At 42.1% G+C, this 16,376-nt stretch overlaps 1 protein-coding gene across 1 annotated transcript; it reads left to right on the top strand.

Annotated features, from left to right (window-relative positions):
- Nucleotides 1–2,930: 2,930 nt before the first annotated feature.
- Nucleotides 2,931–14,415, top strand: fam20a (FAM20A golgi associated secretory pathway pseudokinase). The gene is made up of 11 exons (XM_083994280.1): nt 2,931–4,087; nt 5,631–5,824; nt 6,069–6,119; nt 8,101–8,179; nt 8,519–8,611; nt 10,361–10,476; nt 11,750–11,930; nt 12,916–13,025; nt 13,131–13,212; nt 13,303–13,362; nt 13,487–14,415. Exons 1-11 carry the CDS (start codon nt 3,717–3,719, stop codon nt 13,752–13,754), a joined length of 1,605 nt encoding a protein of 534 aa, XP_083850406.1. The 5' UTR covers nt 2,931–3,716; the 3' UTR covers nt 13,755–14,415.
- The last annotated feature ends 1,961 nt before the right edge of the window (nt 14,416–16,376 follow it).

Raw genomic sequence — 16,376 nt, 5'->3', positions numbered from 1 at the left:
AAACATATAAACATGGATACTGTTTTGTCCTCTCCTTCTTAATTTATAAAGCTTTATTTGATCTGTGAATTGAATCAGTCTGTTTAAATTTGTGGAAAAAAATAAATACTGTTCTCTGCCTGTGATACACAGTGCAGTCTTTCCTGTGCTGCATGTACTGTATTTTGTCCCCTGTGTTTTTAGCTTTTAGCTATTTTTGTATTCTGCTGCGTTCACTCCAGACTCCGAAACTGCTCTCATTACTTGATGATTGGTTCATCGGTTTCCCATAATGAATCTTCTTTGATGAATAGTTCACATCTTGGGAAATATACTTAAATACCCAGAGTTATATGAGAAGATTCCTACTGCTCCCACTTAATATGATTCATCCACAAACATCGCCTTATCTTATCTTATCTTATCTTGTCTTGTCTTGTCTTGTCTTATAGCTTATCTTATCTTATAGCTTAGCTTATCTTAGTTTATCTTATCTTAACTTATCTTATCTTATCTTTGTATAAAGACTGGAAACAGAGGGCAATATTCACCCTGGCTGCTTTTAATGAATAGAATATGAGACACAGAAAGCCCATTTTAGTGTCACTTAGCTTAGCATGATGGGTTGAAAAAGAGGGGAATAGTCATCTCAGGCTCATGAATGAACACATTATATATTGTGTTAAATCTGCACAGAAACCTAACTGTAGCCACCTGATGCTAAGCTAAGCTAATAGGGTAGGCCTACAGGTTGTAGCTTGATATTTAATTCATAGGCATGTGTGGTAGTTATCTTCTCATCTATCTCTCTACAAGAAAACATGTCAGGGTTTTCCCATCGTGTCAAGTTTTTTGCTTTAAAATCATTTAAACTACACATGGCCCCATTGTATTTGTGCAAGAGCAGCTCACATTACCCCGATTGTTGTAGTTCTTTTATCAGCAGAGTGAAATTTCCTGATATTTGAGACTTCTGGGTCATCCAGACAGACATGTAGACAGACAGACATCTGAGCCATCTCACCCACTTATCTCAGCACAAGCCACCCTGTACTTATCATCACAGCTCTGCTGAATTGCACAAATTGGTGACGCAAGACTCAGTGCCCTATTTTTGTTTGTTTTCTTCCCCATATTCGATTTTGAAACCTCTTTGCATGTGCTCGCCCGCTCATCCCTAAAAACCGGGTTATTTTAAGCACTGGTCTGGATGTTTTAGCAAAGGAGGAAGCAAGCACAGTGCTCTCTATTGAGTTTGTGTCTCAGGGATAAATACAGACAGTCGTCGAGACGGCACTTTTACCCCCTTGGGCATTTATAAGATAACACAGCATTATTGAACTCCACCAAATATTTTATGTTGCCAGAAATATCCTCTGTCTGCCTATAAACATGCAGATGGTTTGATCTCAAGTGATTACATCTTCAACCTAAAGTGCATTTTTTTTTTACCTTTTGTTATGCAGTGGAATAAAAATATATGAGTGACATACTCATACATACTTGAGCATTTTTCAGCATTGGTGTCCCTGCGGGGATACAGCGGAAGATTTAGTGCTGGGATTTTCTTCTCTTTTCTTTAAATGTCACTTTGAAAATAAAGTTTTAAATTCACCAGACAGAAATTTAAAATGGAAAGTTCATTCAGTTGTGAAAAATGGAGCCTCTGTCTGTCTAAAAGCTGATTTTATTTTATTATTATTATGCTGTTGTGCGAAAAGAACAACAACTTCTCTCTTTTTTTGTAGCTGGGGTCTTGTAAGGAGAAAGACGTGTGTTTGTGTTTGTGTTTGTGTTTGTGTGTGTGAATGTGTGTGTGGGGAAGCTAAACAGAAGCTCCTCTACAATCTGGCTAAATGGCAGGTTCAGGCTTCCTTTCACTAATTTCCAACATCAGCTAAGGCTTCTCTCAGCCTGTTTTCTCTTCAGAGAGGGTAAAACACCCTGGAGAGCTACTCCCAGACATTGACGCGTAATTTTGTCAGACGTCCATGCACACACACACATACACCCAAACAGACGACAGATGTTCCAAAATACCACAGTAACAACAGCGCAGATGCAGGCTGGGAAATGCCCTATGAGATCCTCATTGCCTCCCCATAAAGCTGCTTAGGGCTTTTAGTGCAGACTCGGGCAACAAGCAGCGATCGTAATTTATGCAGCACACTGTATGTTTTCATGAGGAATCAGAGAGGGGGGGAGAGTAAAGAAAAGGTGGCCTGTGAACGGAGGGAGGTGTTATTTTTCCCTGCGTGTTTCCTCATTAGGAGTTGTGCAAGAACTTGTGTTTTTCCTGCGCTGCCTTTTCTGAACTTGTGTCTCTTTGTAGATCAGCGTGACAGAGAGAAAAGTGAGGGATTCATGTGTGGGAACTGCAGCAGGAAGGAAAGTGCAGCTGGGAAATCTGCCTGGAGCGAGACAGACTGGAGGTCTGTGGATAAAAAAAAAGGCAGAGTGAAGGAAAAGAAGAGGACGAAGAGAGAGACAGAGGTAGAGAAAGTGACAGAGGAGCGAAGAAAATTTGAGGCAGAGACAAGATGAAGCATGGGATGGGAGGAGGAGAGAGGATTTGACGAGATGAAGGAGGAGTGAAAGTGGACTTTAGTTAAAGAGGAGAAGAAGGGAGGAGACGGGAGGATGACAGAGGGAAGGGGATTCTTGTCTCCACACCTCCTTGGGAAAAAAAGGGGGGATGTCAAGGCAAGTCACACACTCACACAGACTTAACACACTTCTACACAAGCACCTGTAAATCTACACATGGCTGCCAGAAATCTGTGAGGGAGGCCGCCAGTTTACATACACACATGAATGAAAACTGGACTTGGACCTACTGTTGCACACACACACACACACACACACACACACACACACACACACACATAGAGAGAGAGAGAGAGAGAGAGAGAGAGAGAGAGAGAGAGACATGCATGCATTGCATCAGAGAGGATTCGCCAGCTGGAGGTGGTTTCATTCAGATCTGCTGTGATAAGAAAAAGTCTCCACCCCTTCCTGCTGCCAAGGACTTCTGCTTTACCCTCCAACACTGTGTGCGTCTATGTGTGTGAGAGTGAGAGGAAGAGAGGGAGAGCGTGTGTGTATGTGTGTGTTTGTGTGTGTTTTTTGCCCCTTCACTCTCAATTTTACGAATCTGTCATTTGATGTTTGTGTACATACCTGCGCAGACACACCCACAATGCACACACACACACACACACACACATGCAGACATACAAACACTCCCTCTCCACTCTCTCTCTCTCTCTCTCTCTCTCTCTCTCTCTCTTACACACGCGCTCACTCACTCTCTCGCTCTCTTGTCCTCGGAGCAGCAGGTCCCTGGAAGCAGCCAAACAGTGACTGTTGCTAACACATGCTTGCTCTCAGCTCAGCTCTTTCTTCAGCTGCTGCCAAGGGAGGAGGAGGAGAAGGAGAAGAAGAAGGAGAAGAAGAGGGAGGAGGGAGGAGAGAAGGAGGAGAAGAAGAAGTGAGGCTGGAAGGAACAGACTGAAGGAGGAAAAGAGAAAAGAGAAAAGAGAGAGACTTGGACCAACCTCTGACTGTTTACCTCTCGCCTCTTCCTGGCTGACTGTGTGGGAGACTGGAGGCAGCCTACAAGTGATGCCTCGCACTCTCCAGAGCAGCACATAGTCAGGATTTTCTTTAGATCTTCCTGTTGTTGTTTTTATTTTTAGTCCTCCTCTTTTTCATCATTTCCATCTCTCTCTGTTTCAATGATGAGGAGAGACCGTCTCTTCTTGGCCACGACCCTCACAGCCATCTTCACCGCTGACCTTTACTTCATTCTCTTGCCAAAGCTGCGGAGCATCGGGCAAGGATCGGGACACTTTTGCTCATGTGGTCCCAAGAACCTCAGCCTCCCCAGTCAGGAGGGTCTGGCCACCCCGCAGCTCTCCAACTGGACCTCTGAGCTGGCCCTGCTTGGTACCACAGCTGACCCCATGGATAGAGGCTCAAAGCTGGGGAGGCTGTTCGCTCACCCTCTGTATAACATCCAGACTCCGGCACTGGGGCCAGAGGAGAGGCTGCTGCAGGCGGAGCAGCTGATGGAGTACTACAGGAGGAAGGTATCACGCTGGGAAAGGTCAGTGTCACTTTTCAGGATTTACAAATATAAAAAAAAAAAATCACACTCAAAACATTTGCTTTCGTGAAAAGTGCAACGACTGTGTTGCTTCACTTTATTGAGAAAGACAGGCCATGTTCCTATTTGGCTGAAAAATCCTACTAGTGGAAGCACATGTTAAGGCTTAACAGTGGTCAAGAGGCAGGGTCACTGACACGACGGCCAAAACTCACCGCAGACACGCACAAACACACATCCATGCACATAAACACACTTTGTCCATGATAACAGATGCAAACCTCACAGACAGACAGTCAGGATGTGTATAGTCAGTTCTGTGCGTCATAAAAAAAAAATTTAAAAAAAGTCCAGTGTGGAGTGGGTTGGTGACAGAAAACCCTCACAAACATGTCACTCTGAGAGCTTGCATCTGGGGCGCTCTCTTTAAGGTAAACAAGGATTTAAAACTGCTAAAGCTTATCTTAATCTGTGGGAGCCGTAGCTGTCTTGGCTTGTGAGGCTGTCTGTCGATCCCGACACACTGCACTCCCTCTGAGAGATACAGATTTTGGGCTCTTATGGTGGAAAATAAGAAGAAATATGAGCAAATGGATCTCCTCTCTCTGCTGCTGTATAAATGTGCGCAGCAACAATGGATTGCCCAAAGGCTTGCTTAAGACTTGCAATATCTTGCAACAACATATCAACACTGGAACAAACACACCTATGGGGAGAGCTTCGTGACATGGGTTTCTCAAATGAGCTGTTAAAACCAGTTTTATTTGCATGGTGAAAAGAGGAACATCTTTTGAATTGATTAATTTCCTGGTCAGCCTGTGTGTGTGTTTGTGTGTCCTTCCTGGCAAACACTGACTAAGTAATTACCGCCAAAATATTCCCCACTTTCAAAATCCTCAGTTCTGCTGTGGTCTGCGGTCTGCACTTGTCCATTGTCCTGGTTCCCCCTCGATCTGTCTCCTCACTCAGCCTGCAAGATGACTGAGGAGTTGGTTGGATGACCAGCGAACAAACTCCTATTTATAACCCCCTCTCTGCTCCATTATCACAATATGTTGCCCAGGCTGTGATGGAGTTTGTTTGGGTTGGCAGAATGACCGTGGCACTCGGTGCGGTCAGCTCTGGTGATGTGGTGCCCCTCTTACCACATACTTTTTTTGTTTTGTTTTGTTTTGCTCTCCGATTATTCTTGCTCCAGCTTTAAGTATAGCAAAGAGGAGAGTGGAGGAAAGGAGGTGGTGAAAACTCGAAACTGTGTCACAGCTGCTTTGAATAACAACAGAGGGCACATAAGATATAAAATAAAATTCTATATGTGATTTAGAAAAATTTAACCACAGCATGAAAAGCTCAAATAAAACAGGTTATAAAACAGTGTCTTTAAAAAATCCAATACACGTCTGTGTTGCCAAGTAGAAATCCTGGTCTTTCCAAAACATAATACTACCTATAAAAATGCTGTAAAGAGTATATATATATATATGATTGCCTCATGTTGATTTAGTTATCAGAGCTTCCCTTTGCTCAACATCTCTCTCCCCAGGCATATGAAGCTATACAGCGAAGCAGCAGCTGTCTCTAACCTCACTGTGACTGAACATGAAGTGACCTTTGACCCCGATGCCAGCTGGCTGAAGTTCCACCTGGGAATAAGCCGCTACGCTCTGTACTCCCGCGATGACCCCTCTGTCCCACAACTGCTCAAGGACATGGAGAGCATGACGGTGGTCAGCGCAGGTGAGGGATGAATGGGTGGTGGACTCGTAACATCTGCACATTCAGTTTATGGTAATTGCTTGATGTAATTTGTAGTAAAACGTAACAGCAGCTCACATAACCAATAAGACCACATTTCCTCTACATATTCCATATTTCTCAGTTTCAACAGGTAAGATTCATGATAATAGAGCAGTGTCCCTTTCCTGTTTTGTCATAACATTTTAATATTATATTATGGACCAATAACCTTTATGTCTTACAGATTACACACAAGATGAGAAGGCCCTGAAAGGAGCGTGCGATTGTTCCCAAGGTAGGATCAAGTAACCAGAGACTTTCAAGGAGTTCTGTACCTCATGTTGTGTATACTTCTGCATTTTGTATACAGCTGTGTGACAGCATGAGTGTTCGATTTCTGAGTGCCTCCATTGTTTTGCTCTCTCTCTCGCTCTTTTTTTTTGTTTTTCTATCTTTCCACTGTGCTTGGTGGCACCGCCAGACACAAACACACTGCTGCCTTTGTGATAGTGAGGATTTTATTTTTCACTTGGCACCAAAAATTCAGATTTGTCCTTCTGTATAAGACACTTGCTCTGGGGCACAACAAAAAAATAATAATTAAAAAAACAAACAAAAAAAAGAGAAGCAGGCGTTCGTTTGTGTTCAAAGGCAGAGCTCTTAATTAAATGTTTGATGCCTGCACGCTCAGAGGGAAGCCAACGTTTTCCAGGCTTCAACCTACACACTAACCACCACCTACGCTGTCAAGCTGCAAAATGTATGGACGGATAATCAAAGTTACTGACAGAGTTACTTTTTTTTTTTTTTTTTTACAGATGTTGCAGCAAAAACTGAAGTTACTAGATATAGTTTTCAGTATAACTGATATAAATGCACAAATGTCTGCTTTTCCATGTAGCAACACATACATACATTAATACAAACTGGATTTAAGAAAGAGCTTAAAGGGATAGTCCAACATTTTGGCAAATTGGCCCATTGCCATAATCACTATAGTCATAGCAGTAGGTTCGATACCTTTATTTGTCGGTGCAAGCTGTTTTTAGGCGGAGCGGAGTGGCGAGCTGCTCAGAGCTATGCTACGGAGGCTAATGGGATTTCTTTGTTTCCCTCATCAAACTCATCAAATACACAATCCAACAACTCCAAAACACTCTTGTGGACAAGTTGTGACCTGCACATCCACCACGCTATGAGATAATAACGGAACGTTACGAGACGGAGTTGTTTTCGAGGTAAATTCATGCAAAACCGCTGATGTGCGTTGCGTTCAGGGACAGTTTTTCAGCAAGCAGTCTCTGCATTTACCTCAAAAACAACTCCATCTTGTAACATTCCGTTATTATCTCATAGCGTGGTGAATGTGCAGGTCACAACTTGTCCACAAAAGCGTTTTGGAGTTGTTGGATTGTGTATTTGATGAGTTTGATGAGGGAAACCATGAAATCCCATGAGCCTCCGTAGCGTAGCTCTGAGCAGCTCGCCGCTCTGCTCCACCGTTCTAAAAATAGCTTGCACCGACAAATAAAGGTAATGAACCTACCGCTAACCCTCGCCAAAATGTTGAACTATTCCTTTAAGATTTTCATTGTTTCATTGTTAAGTTAATTTGTTTTATATTTTGTATCTTTCTGTAGGCTATATTTCATCTCAGTGTAGATGACTAGTCAGTGATATTGCATGTTTTTGTCCCGTCTGCGCACAGTGAAGAGGGCAGCCACACAAACATCTCTCACTGCCAAGATGAAATGCATCAAAACAATCTGTCCCTCCTGTTTAAATTTAACCTTCACACGACTCATGTTTTCCGTAGCCAAAGAGCGACAGTGTTGTGCTGCGGCCACAGAGGCAGTTTGGTCGGTCCCTTTTGTTTCATTTACATAAGAAAAGTAGCGATTGTAAACCTGGTATGACTGTTAACTATTAATACCCTGGAGTTTCACAGAGCGCAGCAGGAGGAGGTGTGTGTGTGTGGTCAGTCCGGCCTGCTGCTGTGAAATAATGTGCAGCCAGGCAGAGAGAAACTGTAGTCGCCAAGAAGACAGCAGAACGCAAGCTGTGCCACCAACAACCAATTACTTTATCACAGGGAACACACAGATTTGGAAATATTACACAGTTTAAACTAGTCTCTATGGATACAAGCTAAAAACCCAATAATGAATCAGTTATGTGTTGTTCAGAGTTTTACAGATAGTCACTTGATCTTCACTAATGTGTAACCAACATCTCTGGCCAGCTAATGTTTCTTTCTATGATCTTGTCCATTCTAGTGGTGAAACCCAGTGGACATCACCTGAAACTGGCCCTGAAGATGCGTAACTTTGCCAAGGCCATGTTCAAACCAATGAGGTGAGCACTGAATCCACTTTTGATGAGTCTCAGGTTCCTCATCACACACCAACATCAACAAGCCAATAAGGTGACACATCACACTGAAGGTCTCCATCCCATGTGATCCTACAATCGCAGACACTGAATCGTGTCATTAAAACGTAGCGTTACTTTATATAACATCATATTACAGGGCACTGTCATCGGCCGTCTGCTATGTTAATTTATGTCAGACTGAATGATCTATCTCTGTAAATTACAGCATTTGTTGTGTTGATTATATACCACTCACTATTATTACTGACAGCTTGATAACTGTGTATGTCTTCTTCTTGTGTGTGTTTGTGTGTGTGTCAGGCAGCAGAGAGATCAGGAGACTCCAGAGGACTTCTTCTACTTTGTTGACTTCCAGAGACACAATGCAGAGATCGCTGCCTTTCACCTGGACAGGTGCAGCCTCATTATCACTCAATAGTTGTTCATGTCTTGCTCTGTTTATCTTTGTTTCACTCTGTACTTTTATTGCCCTCTCAGTGAGTTTCTGTGGCAGTGCTGCTTGGAGGGTAATTTTATTTTTGGTTGCACATCTGTTGTTTTATTGGTCCTGGTTTTGGTTCTGGTGCATACTTAAAGGCTACAAATGTAGTTTGTTGGTCCCCTTCAGTTCAAAGGGATAATCCATGATCAGAAGCAATTTTAGCCTCGCTAGCTGGACTGCCATGAAATTTTGGTAAAGAGGTTCCCACAGGATCAATTAATGATCCTGACTTGTGTGCCAGCCACCATGAGGCTGTCACATGTGGTTCTGAGTGAAAGAGCTCAACAACTACTGGCTGGAATAACATGAAATATTGTTCTGACGTCTGTGATCCCAATAGGATGAACTCAACTTTTCACATAGTGCTGTCAATAAGTAAAAAAAAATATCTTTTCGAGTGTCTATAAATCTACAAAACCTGTATTTTTTATATGATCATTAATATTTTAAACATGTTAAGCATTATATTTGCTTGGCATCAGTCACTGTGAGAATATTTGTGGGCCAATGGTACCATATACCTTATAGGAGTGTTTTTATACAGTTTCAGATTCCTGGACTAGTCTTGTATTGAATTTTATATGATATCACTAGAATTACCAAAAACATACTGTGTCTTGGAGGAGCAATGATGAAATTAGATGGCAATCTTGACGATGCAGTAGCATGGCAGCATTCGTATAATAGGATACCACTGTTAAAAAAAAAATGCAATTATTAAAAAGAAAAAATATTACATACATCCATTTCTCCTGGTGCCAACGAATGAATCACCCAACCGCCACAGAGCTTGCAACATATTTGCCCAACCCAGGATTTCCCAACTAGCTGATGATCAGTATAAACCACAGTCTGTGGACACGCACAGACACACAGACACACACACACACACACACACATGTATGTCTTTGTGTAATTGCACATTAGTTGAGGTGAGGTGATTCACTCTGAAACGCAGTCATTTGAGCTAGACAGTGTCATTAAGAAGCCTCACATAATAATAAGTCACCAAACAAGACGAAAAACAAGTGCCACGTCAGTGCACCACTCAAACTGTTATCATCTAATCATTATCTAAGTATCTATTAGTCTTTAAAATATATGAATCATTAACAGTTTCCATCACCTAACATAAAGATGAGTTCTCTGCTCTCTGCTATTTTTAATTTATGGGGGTGTTGTTTTTTATATCAGTAGCAGTGTCATCTCTCTGTGTTGTGTCTGACTTGGCAGCCTGAAGCCCTTATCATTATCGTTCACAATCAGTTGTAGGGGAATGCCGGAAATTTGAGAAACAGCAATTCAGCCTCACACACTGATTGTTGTTTGATTACTGTTTGCGAGACATGACTGAAATATGGTCCACAGGGAGGTATAAGCTCTTGATAGTCTATATGAACCCAGCCGGCTAAATTACACAGCTGGTGGAGACAGTCAATAGGGTACATTCATTGATAAGAATCAGCTGAAATGAACTGTGGGCTCAGGTGAAATGAGGTAAGGAGACAGAGATAAGGCTACCATCATCTTCAGAGGGTTCACATTGCATTTATGTAAGCATGAACTGTGTGAACTGTAAACTTTTCCTAACACCTGCAGCAGAGATAACCTGTTTCCACAAGGGTTGTCTTCTACTTAACTTCATCAATGTCTTTGTTTAGGATCCTGGACTTCCGCAGGGTCCCACCTGTGGCAGGCAGGCTGGTCAACATCTCAGGGGAAGTCCTCCAAGCCACACGCAATGAAGACCTCCGAGCTGTCTTCTTCACCTCACCAGGTAAAACACCTGGACCTCGTCTTAAGTTTCACATTTTATTTAATACATTATATTTAACCATAATTCAAATAGCCTATTGGAGAGTAGCTATTTCACTTTTATGTCTGTCCATTAAATATGAAGCTAACAGTTACGGCCAGAGGATGGTTAGCCTAATTTAGTGTTAACACTGGAAACAGCTAAGCTAGCCTGGCTCTGTCATAAGGTAAAAAAAAAGAAAAAAAGAGACAACTTCCTCTATTCCTTGACAATAACAACATCATATCCCCTTCATTTAATAACAAAAAATATATAAAATATAAATCAATCAGTTTTTAACCCCATTTACAACCACATCTGTTTGCCTTCACACTTTATCCCTATTATTCAATTCAATTATTTTCAATAATCAAATGAGACATAACATGTTAATTAGGGTCACTGTTAGCAACATATACTTTTAATTTCTGCAAGCGTCACACTGTTTTTAGTTTTAATGCTAAGATACTGTAAGCTAACTGTCTCCTTACCTGTTATCTTTACCACATAAGAGCAGGTTAAGCTTGTTATGAATTTGGGGACTTGTTAGTTATTCTCGCCAGTGGAATTGTAGCAGTAGATTTATATTTTTGCCATGTCAATCAATCAATTTTGTTCACGGAGAAAATTAATAGAAAAATGTTTCTATTCATTTCAGTCAATTTCCTGATCCTTGCTTTTATTTATTTGCTTGCTCTCTTGTGCTTTGCATCTCATTACTTTTTTATTCATTTCTTTGATTTATTTTGTTTTATTTTATCTGTCTCTAAATGTTATGCTTATTTCTGACTGTACTATAGCTTATTACTATTTCCATCATCATTTATTGAATATTCCTTTCTGTCAATTAATTCCGTCTCTTGTCCTGTACATCAAAATTGTGAAATAATTAAAAAAAAACATTAATATCAATCTCCTCGTTAAGAGAGTAGCCTAAGTGTCAAAGGATTTGTTCCATGTGTCCTTAAGCTGGTGCTGCAAGCCACATTTGTTTTATTCATGGAAAGGGTAACACCAAGAATATGTCATGATTCAGCCTGCAGTATCTGTATCTGCAGTATGTTCCTATATCTTTATAAACAAAGCAGACCTAAGCTTCTCTGTGAGTTATTTTGGTTCTGGTTTGATGTTTTTTCTTGCTCGTGATAAGGCATCCAGCTGTAGGGAAAGGCAGCGTTGATCAAAAAGCATGTAATTGTATGTGAACAGGAAACTCATTTTGTATTCCACTATTTTGCTTTGCTCCCCAAAACAGCGAACAACACGTGTTTCTTCGCCAAGTGCCTTTATGTGTGTAAGACAGAGTATGCAGTGTGTGGGAGCCCTGATCTGCTGGAAGGCTCCCTGTCTGCCTACCTGCCCGGCCTCAGCATCGCTCCCCGCATCTCCATCCCTAACCCCTGGATACGATCGTACACTTTCACTGGACGAGAAGAGTAAGACCACAACTTATATTTTCTCATTATCTTAAAGGGATAGTTCAACATTTTGGCAAATTAGCCCATTGCCGTAATCCCTACAGTCTTAGCAGTAGGTTCGTTACCTTTAATTGTTGGTGCAAGCTATTTTTAAAACGGCGGAGCAGAGCCACGAGCTGCTCAGAGCTACGCTACGGAGGCTCATGGGATTTCTTGGTTTCCCTCATCAAACTCTTTAAATGCACAATCCAACAACTTCAAAACGCTCTTGTGGACAGGTTGTGACCTGCACATTCACCACGCTATGAGATAATAATGTAAAGTTACGAGACAGAGTTGTTTTCGAGGCAAATGCAGAGACTGCTTCCTGAAATACTGCCCCCGACGGGAACGTGCATCAGCGTTTTTTTCTCGAAAACAACTCTGTTTCGTAACGTTACATTATTATCTCATAGCGTGGTGAATGTGCAGGTCACAACTGACTTGTGAGCTTCTGTTTTTGCAGCGTAGCTCTGAGCAGCTCACGGCTCTGCTCCGCCGTTCTAAAAATAGCTTGCACTGACAATTAAAGGTAACAAGCCTACTACTAAAACTATAGGGATTATGGCAATGGGCCAATTTGCCAAAATGTTGAACTATCTCTTTAAAGAGCAACACATGCATTTGAAAAATTGCAACATGCAGTATTGTGCAAGTTGAATGTCACATCTTGGACCTGTCCTGCACCCTATCCAACTGTGGACTTTTATAATGTTTAGTATTTGCAAAATAGAAGACCAGATTTTCCCATAAATCCTATTTATTACAAATTTGATTTTCCTCTTTCCTTTCTTTCCTTGGTAAAGCATCCACTGTTTTTGAAAGCTATGAAGTCAATTTGCTCCTGTGAGAGCTGTTGTAAAGACATTGAAAGGAAAATATTGACAGTGTTTTGTTTGCTCATGTCGTATGAAGAATATTCTCCATTAATCCTTTCTGTCTGTGATCTGTGTGGGCTTTAAAGGTGGGAAGTAAATCCTTTCTACTGCGACACCATAAAACAGCTGTATCCATATAACTCTGGCAACAGGCTCCTCAACATTATCGACATGTCCATCTTCGACTTCCTTATAGGTATTTCATTTCACTACATTACCTAACCTTCATACAACCAGTGGACCTTTCACTATCCGAATACATCTTTCCAAACACTAAAAGTTTGTTGAACCTCTGTCTCAGGAAACATGGACAGACACCACTATGAAATTTTTACCAAGTTTGGAGATGAAGGATTCCTTCTCCATTTGGACAATGCCAGAGGGTGAGAAGAAAACATTCAGCATTCAGTTTTTATGAATGTTTTATAGTAGATGTCATCGGATGTAATAATAAAAAATAATCATTTGTACAGGTTTGGGAAGCACTCTCATGATGAGATGTCCATCCTAGCACCACTATCTCAATGCTGCATGTAAGTAAGATGTACAATGATTTGTATGTTGATAATGAATCCTTCAATTCAGATTCATGTTTTATACATTTTTTTGTTTTCATGTCAAGAATCTAAAATGAAAAATGTTGTGTTCACTGTTCAGGATAAAGCGCTCCACACTGCTGCGGCTCCAGCTCTTGGTGCGACCGGAGTACAGGCTCAGCGACGTGTTGAGGGAGTCCCTCGAGGGAGATCCTTTACGGCCGATCCTGATGGAGCCGCACCTCTTAGCTTTAGACCGCCGGTTACAGAAGATCCTCCGCGTTGTCCAGCGCTGCGTCCGGCGGCTGGGCGAGGACGAGGTCATCACCAAGGACTTTGTCAAATCCACAGCGAGACTTCACACCGCCACAGAGATGAAGAGCAGGTAACAGAGGAGGATGACGGCCTGGCCTTTCCTTGCTTTTTTGTACCACTGAGGACTTCATGGGGAAGCGCAGCACACACAGTCACCTTTTTGAGCAAACAAGGCTCATATGGTTTCGGTTTTAAAGAACAAGCCATAAATGGAAGACGCTGTGGGATCTCATTGTGAAGGAACAGAGCGTGAATCTCTGCAGGGCCTCGAATTCCTATCGCAGAGGGAGACGCATTTCCCTTTGTTTCTCCCATGGTCATAACTTCCCCCAAGGGTGCATTTTATGACAGGGCCCTCATGTACACCATGTGCACATTTTGGTCCGGGTGTTGAAAAGGTTTGTACATATAAATTAAAGCCTTTAAAGAACAATTGAAGAAAACCAACTGCAGTAACACTGTCAGTTAAGACAGAAGATTTTATTCACGTAGAGCCACCGGCGTGCTCTCACTCTCACACACGTCAACAGCAGCAGAGTTCACCCTTTCCCCTGCGATGCACTGGATCCGTTTGTCAAATTATGAATGGGGAAAATTGAGATTTATGTGTCATCCACGTAAAGTTAAAAATAGAAAATAAAGTTATTTTATCTGACTACAGTGCAAGTTTTTGAGAAAAGCTATCACCTGCAACTAAAAGTGGAAGTTTGTATGTGTGTGTGTGTGTGTGTGTGTGTGTGTAAGAAAAGTGCTACCTATTAAACAGCCATTTAGTTCACTCCACCCCGTTTTCCAGACTTGTAATCCCTGTCTGTCTCATCTGAGTGTTTAAACAGCTTTACGGCATCACTGTCAACTAAAACAGGCTGAGACAGGGGCGGAGTGGGGCACCAAAATCTACCGGGAAAATTCTGACCGCACCGGCCCACCATCGGCCCAACCCCCCCCCCCCCCCCCCCCCCCCCCCCCCCCCCCCCTCCACACACACACACACACACACACACACACACACACACACACACACACACACACCATTTACATATTTCTGTACCGCTCACCGCTCAAACAGAGCTGTGTCATTCCATATGGCAAAATATATGAGTGCCAGAAGCAAAAGAAAAAAAAATGTGGGTGACACAACTTAATTGGGGGTCTGGGGTCTTGAATTTTTTTTTTATAAAGGCTACACCATTTCCCATATTCTGGTGCATTTTAACACATTGTTATCTAGCTAAAAAAAAAAAAAAAAAAGAATGAAAGAGCTGAAATTAGTGCCTCCCAAGCAGATTTAGCCTACTTAACACTGCTGACCATAACATTACATCCAGTCATGTTTACTCCTTTATTTCCCCCTCTCAACTACTCAACTCTGCAAATTGATTTTACTAACAGCGCGCTGCAAACGCCACGGTTTCGTTTCGGGTCTTGTCCTACTCACCAACATGCTTCGGTGCCCATGGAGAAGACAGAGCAGCTGCTGCTGTGATGTGAGAGGTTCCGGCTCGTAACGGTACCGCGGTCCGCGTACCGACGCGCACTGGCCCACTCACAGTAAAGCACGGACTGTGTTGTCTTGTTAAATTAATATAATTTATAGATTACGTAACACACGGGCAGGACTGATAAGGATTGCTGGGTAGCTTCCGTGAGTCGATCTGTTTTTAGCCGTAGCCGCTAGTTTAATGATAACTTTCACAGTGACAGGCTGACGCATTTCCCATGAGGCTTTGCACCATTCGACATTAGTTTAAGAACAAACAAACAAATTAAATTGCTGGTTATTTTTATATTTTGTGGTCATGAAAGTTCTGTAACATTGAACAGAAATAATTAGATAAAGATAGGAGGCTAAACAAAAATCATTTAGTAGGCTGGATTGATGAGAGTCTGATTCACTATCGCAACCATGAGTGAGAGGTAGAGAGACATGAAGGGGTACAAATAATGGATGGACTTGCTTAATAGGTGTAGAGGTAGAGTTTGGAGATTTTCATGGGGGCTTGCAATAAATGTAACTTTTAACTCGTGAGCACCACACGGCCACGCAGGGCAGCTTGCGGGCCGGCTCACTTGAGTTTATTGGCCGCCGGCCGACCGGGAAATCTCCCGGTCCTCCCGATGGCCACTCCGCCCCTGGGCTGAGACATAGACATGGTGAGCAGACCCAAAACAACTAACTAATAACAGTAAAACCCCACCTCCATAATAGTTGTGGACCAGGCCAACTTTTCACTTCTTCGACTTTTTATGTCCAGTATAAATCTCGGAGTGTGTTGTTGTCCTCTGTGAGCGTGTCTGAGCTTTGGCCTTCCTTGTTTTCTTTGTTCTCATCCCACAGTCCTGATACGTTCCAGGATGTGAAGTAAGACGGATAACCACAACTATTTTTAAGAGATCTGAAGAGTTGGTGAATCTTGAAAGCAGGCAGAGGGAGGTTGATAAGCCTCTGCCATATGATGAAATGTGTTCTTAACTAGAGGTACATTTGTTCAGCATTTATGTAGTATATCTTCACTAAAACCTAGCAACAGGAATAAACATTTTAAAACCTTGTCAAAAAATGAAGGACAGCCAATTAGAAGAGGAAGGAACAGACTGAACTTTTCCAACGTCCAAATATCTACCAGCAACAAATTTAAAGCAGCATGCTGGGACTTGCCAGAGCCAAGAACTATTGTTAATAATCTAGTTTAAAA

This window comes from Trachurus trachurus, assembly GCF_905171665.1.
Source record: "Trachurus trachurus genome assembly, chromosome: 19".
NCBI classification, from domain to species: Eukaryota; Metazoa; Chordata; class Actinopteri; order Carangiformes; family Carangidae; genus Trachurus; species Trachurus trachurus.
The sequence above is the reverse complement of the archived record's forward strand: the minus strand, read 5'-3'. Positions and strand labels throughout refer to the sequence as shown.

Coding starts and splice junctions, on each gene's coding strand:
- fam20a (XM_083994280.1), top strand. CDS start 3,717: ATGATGAGGAGAGACCGTCTCTTCTTGGCCACGACCCTCACAGCCATC. Junction 4,088..5,630: donor AAGGTATCACGCTGGGAAAG/GTCAGTGTCACT, acceptor CTCTCTCCCCAG/GCATATGAAGCTATACAGCG. Junction 13,026..13,130: donor CATCTTCGACTTCCTTATAG/GTATTTCATTTC, acceptor CCTCTGTCTCAG/GAAACATGGACAGACACCAC.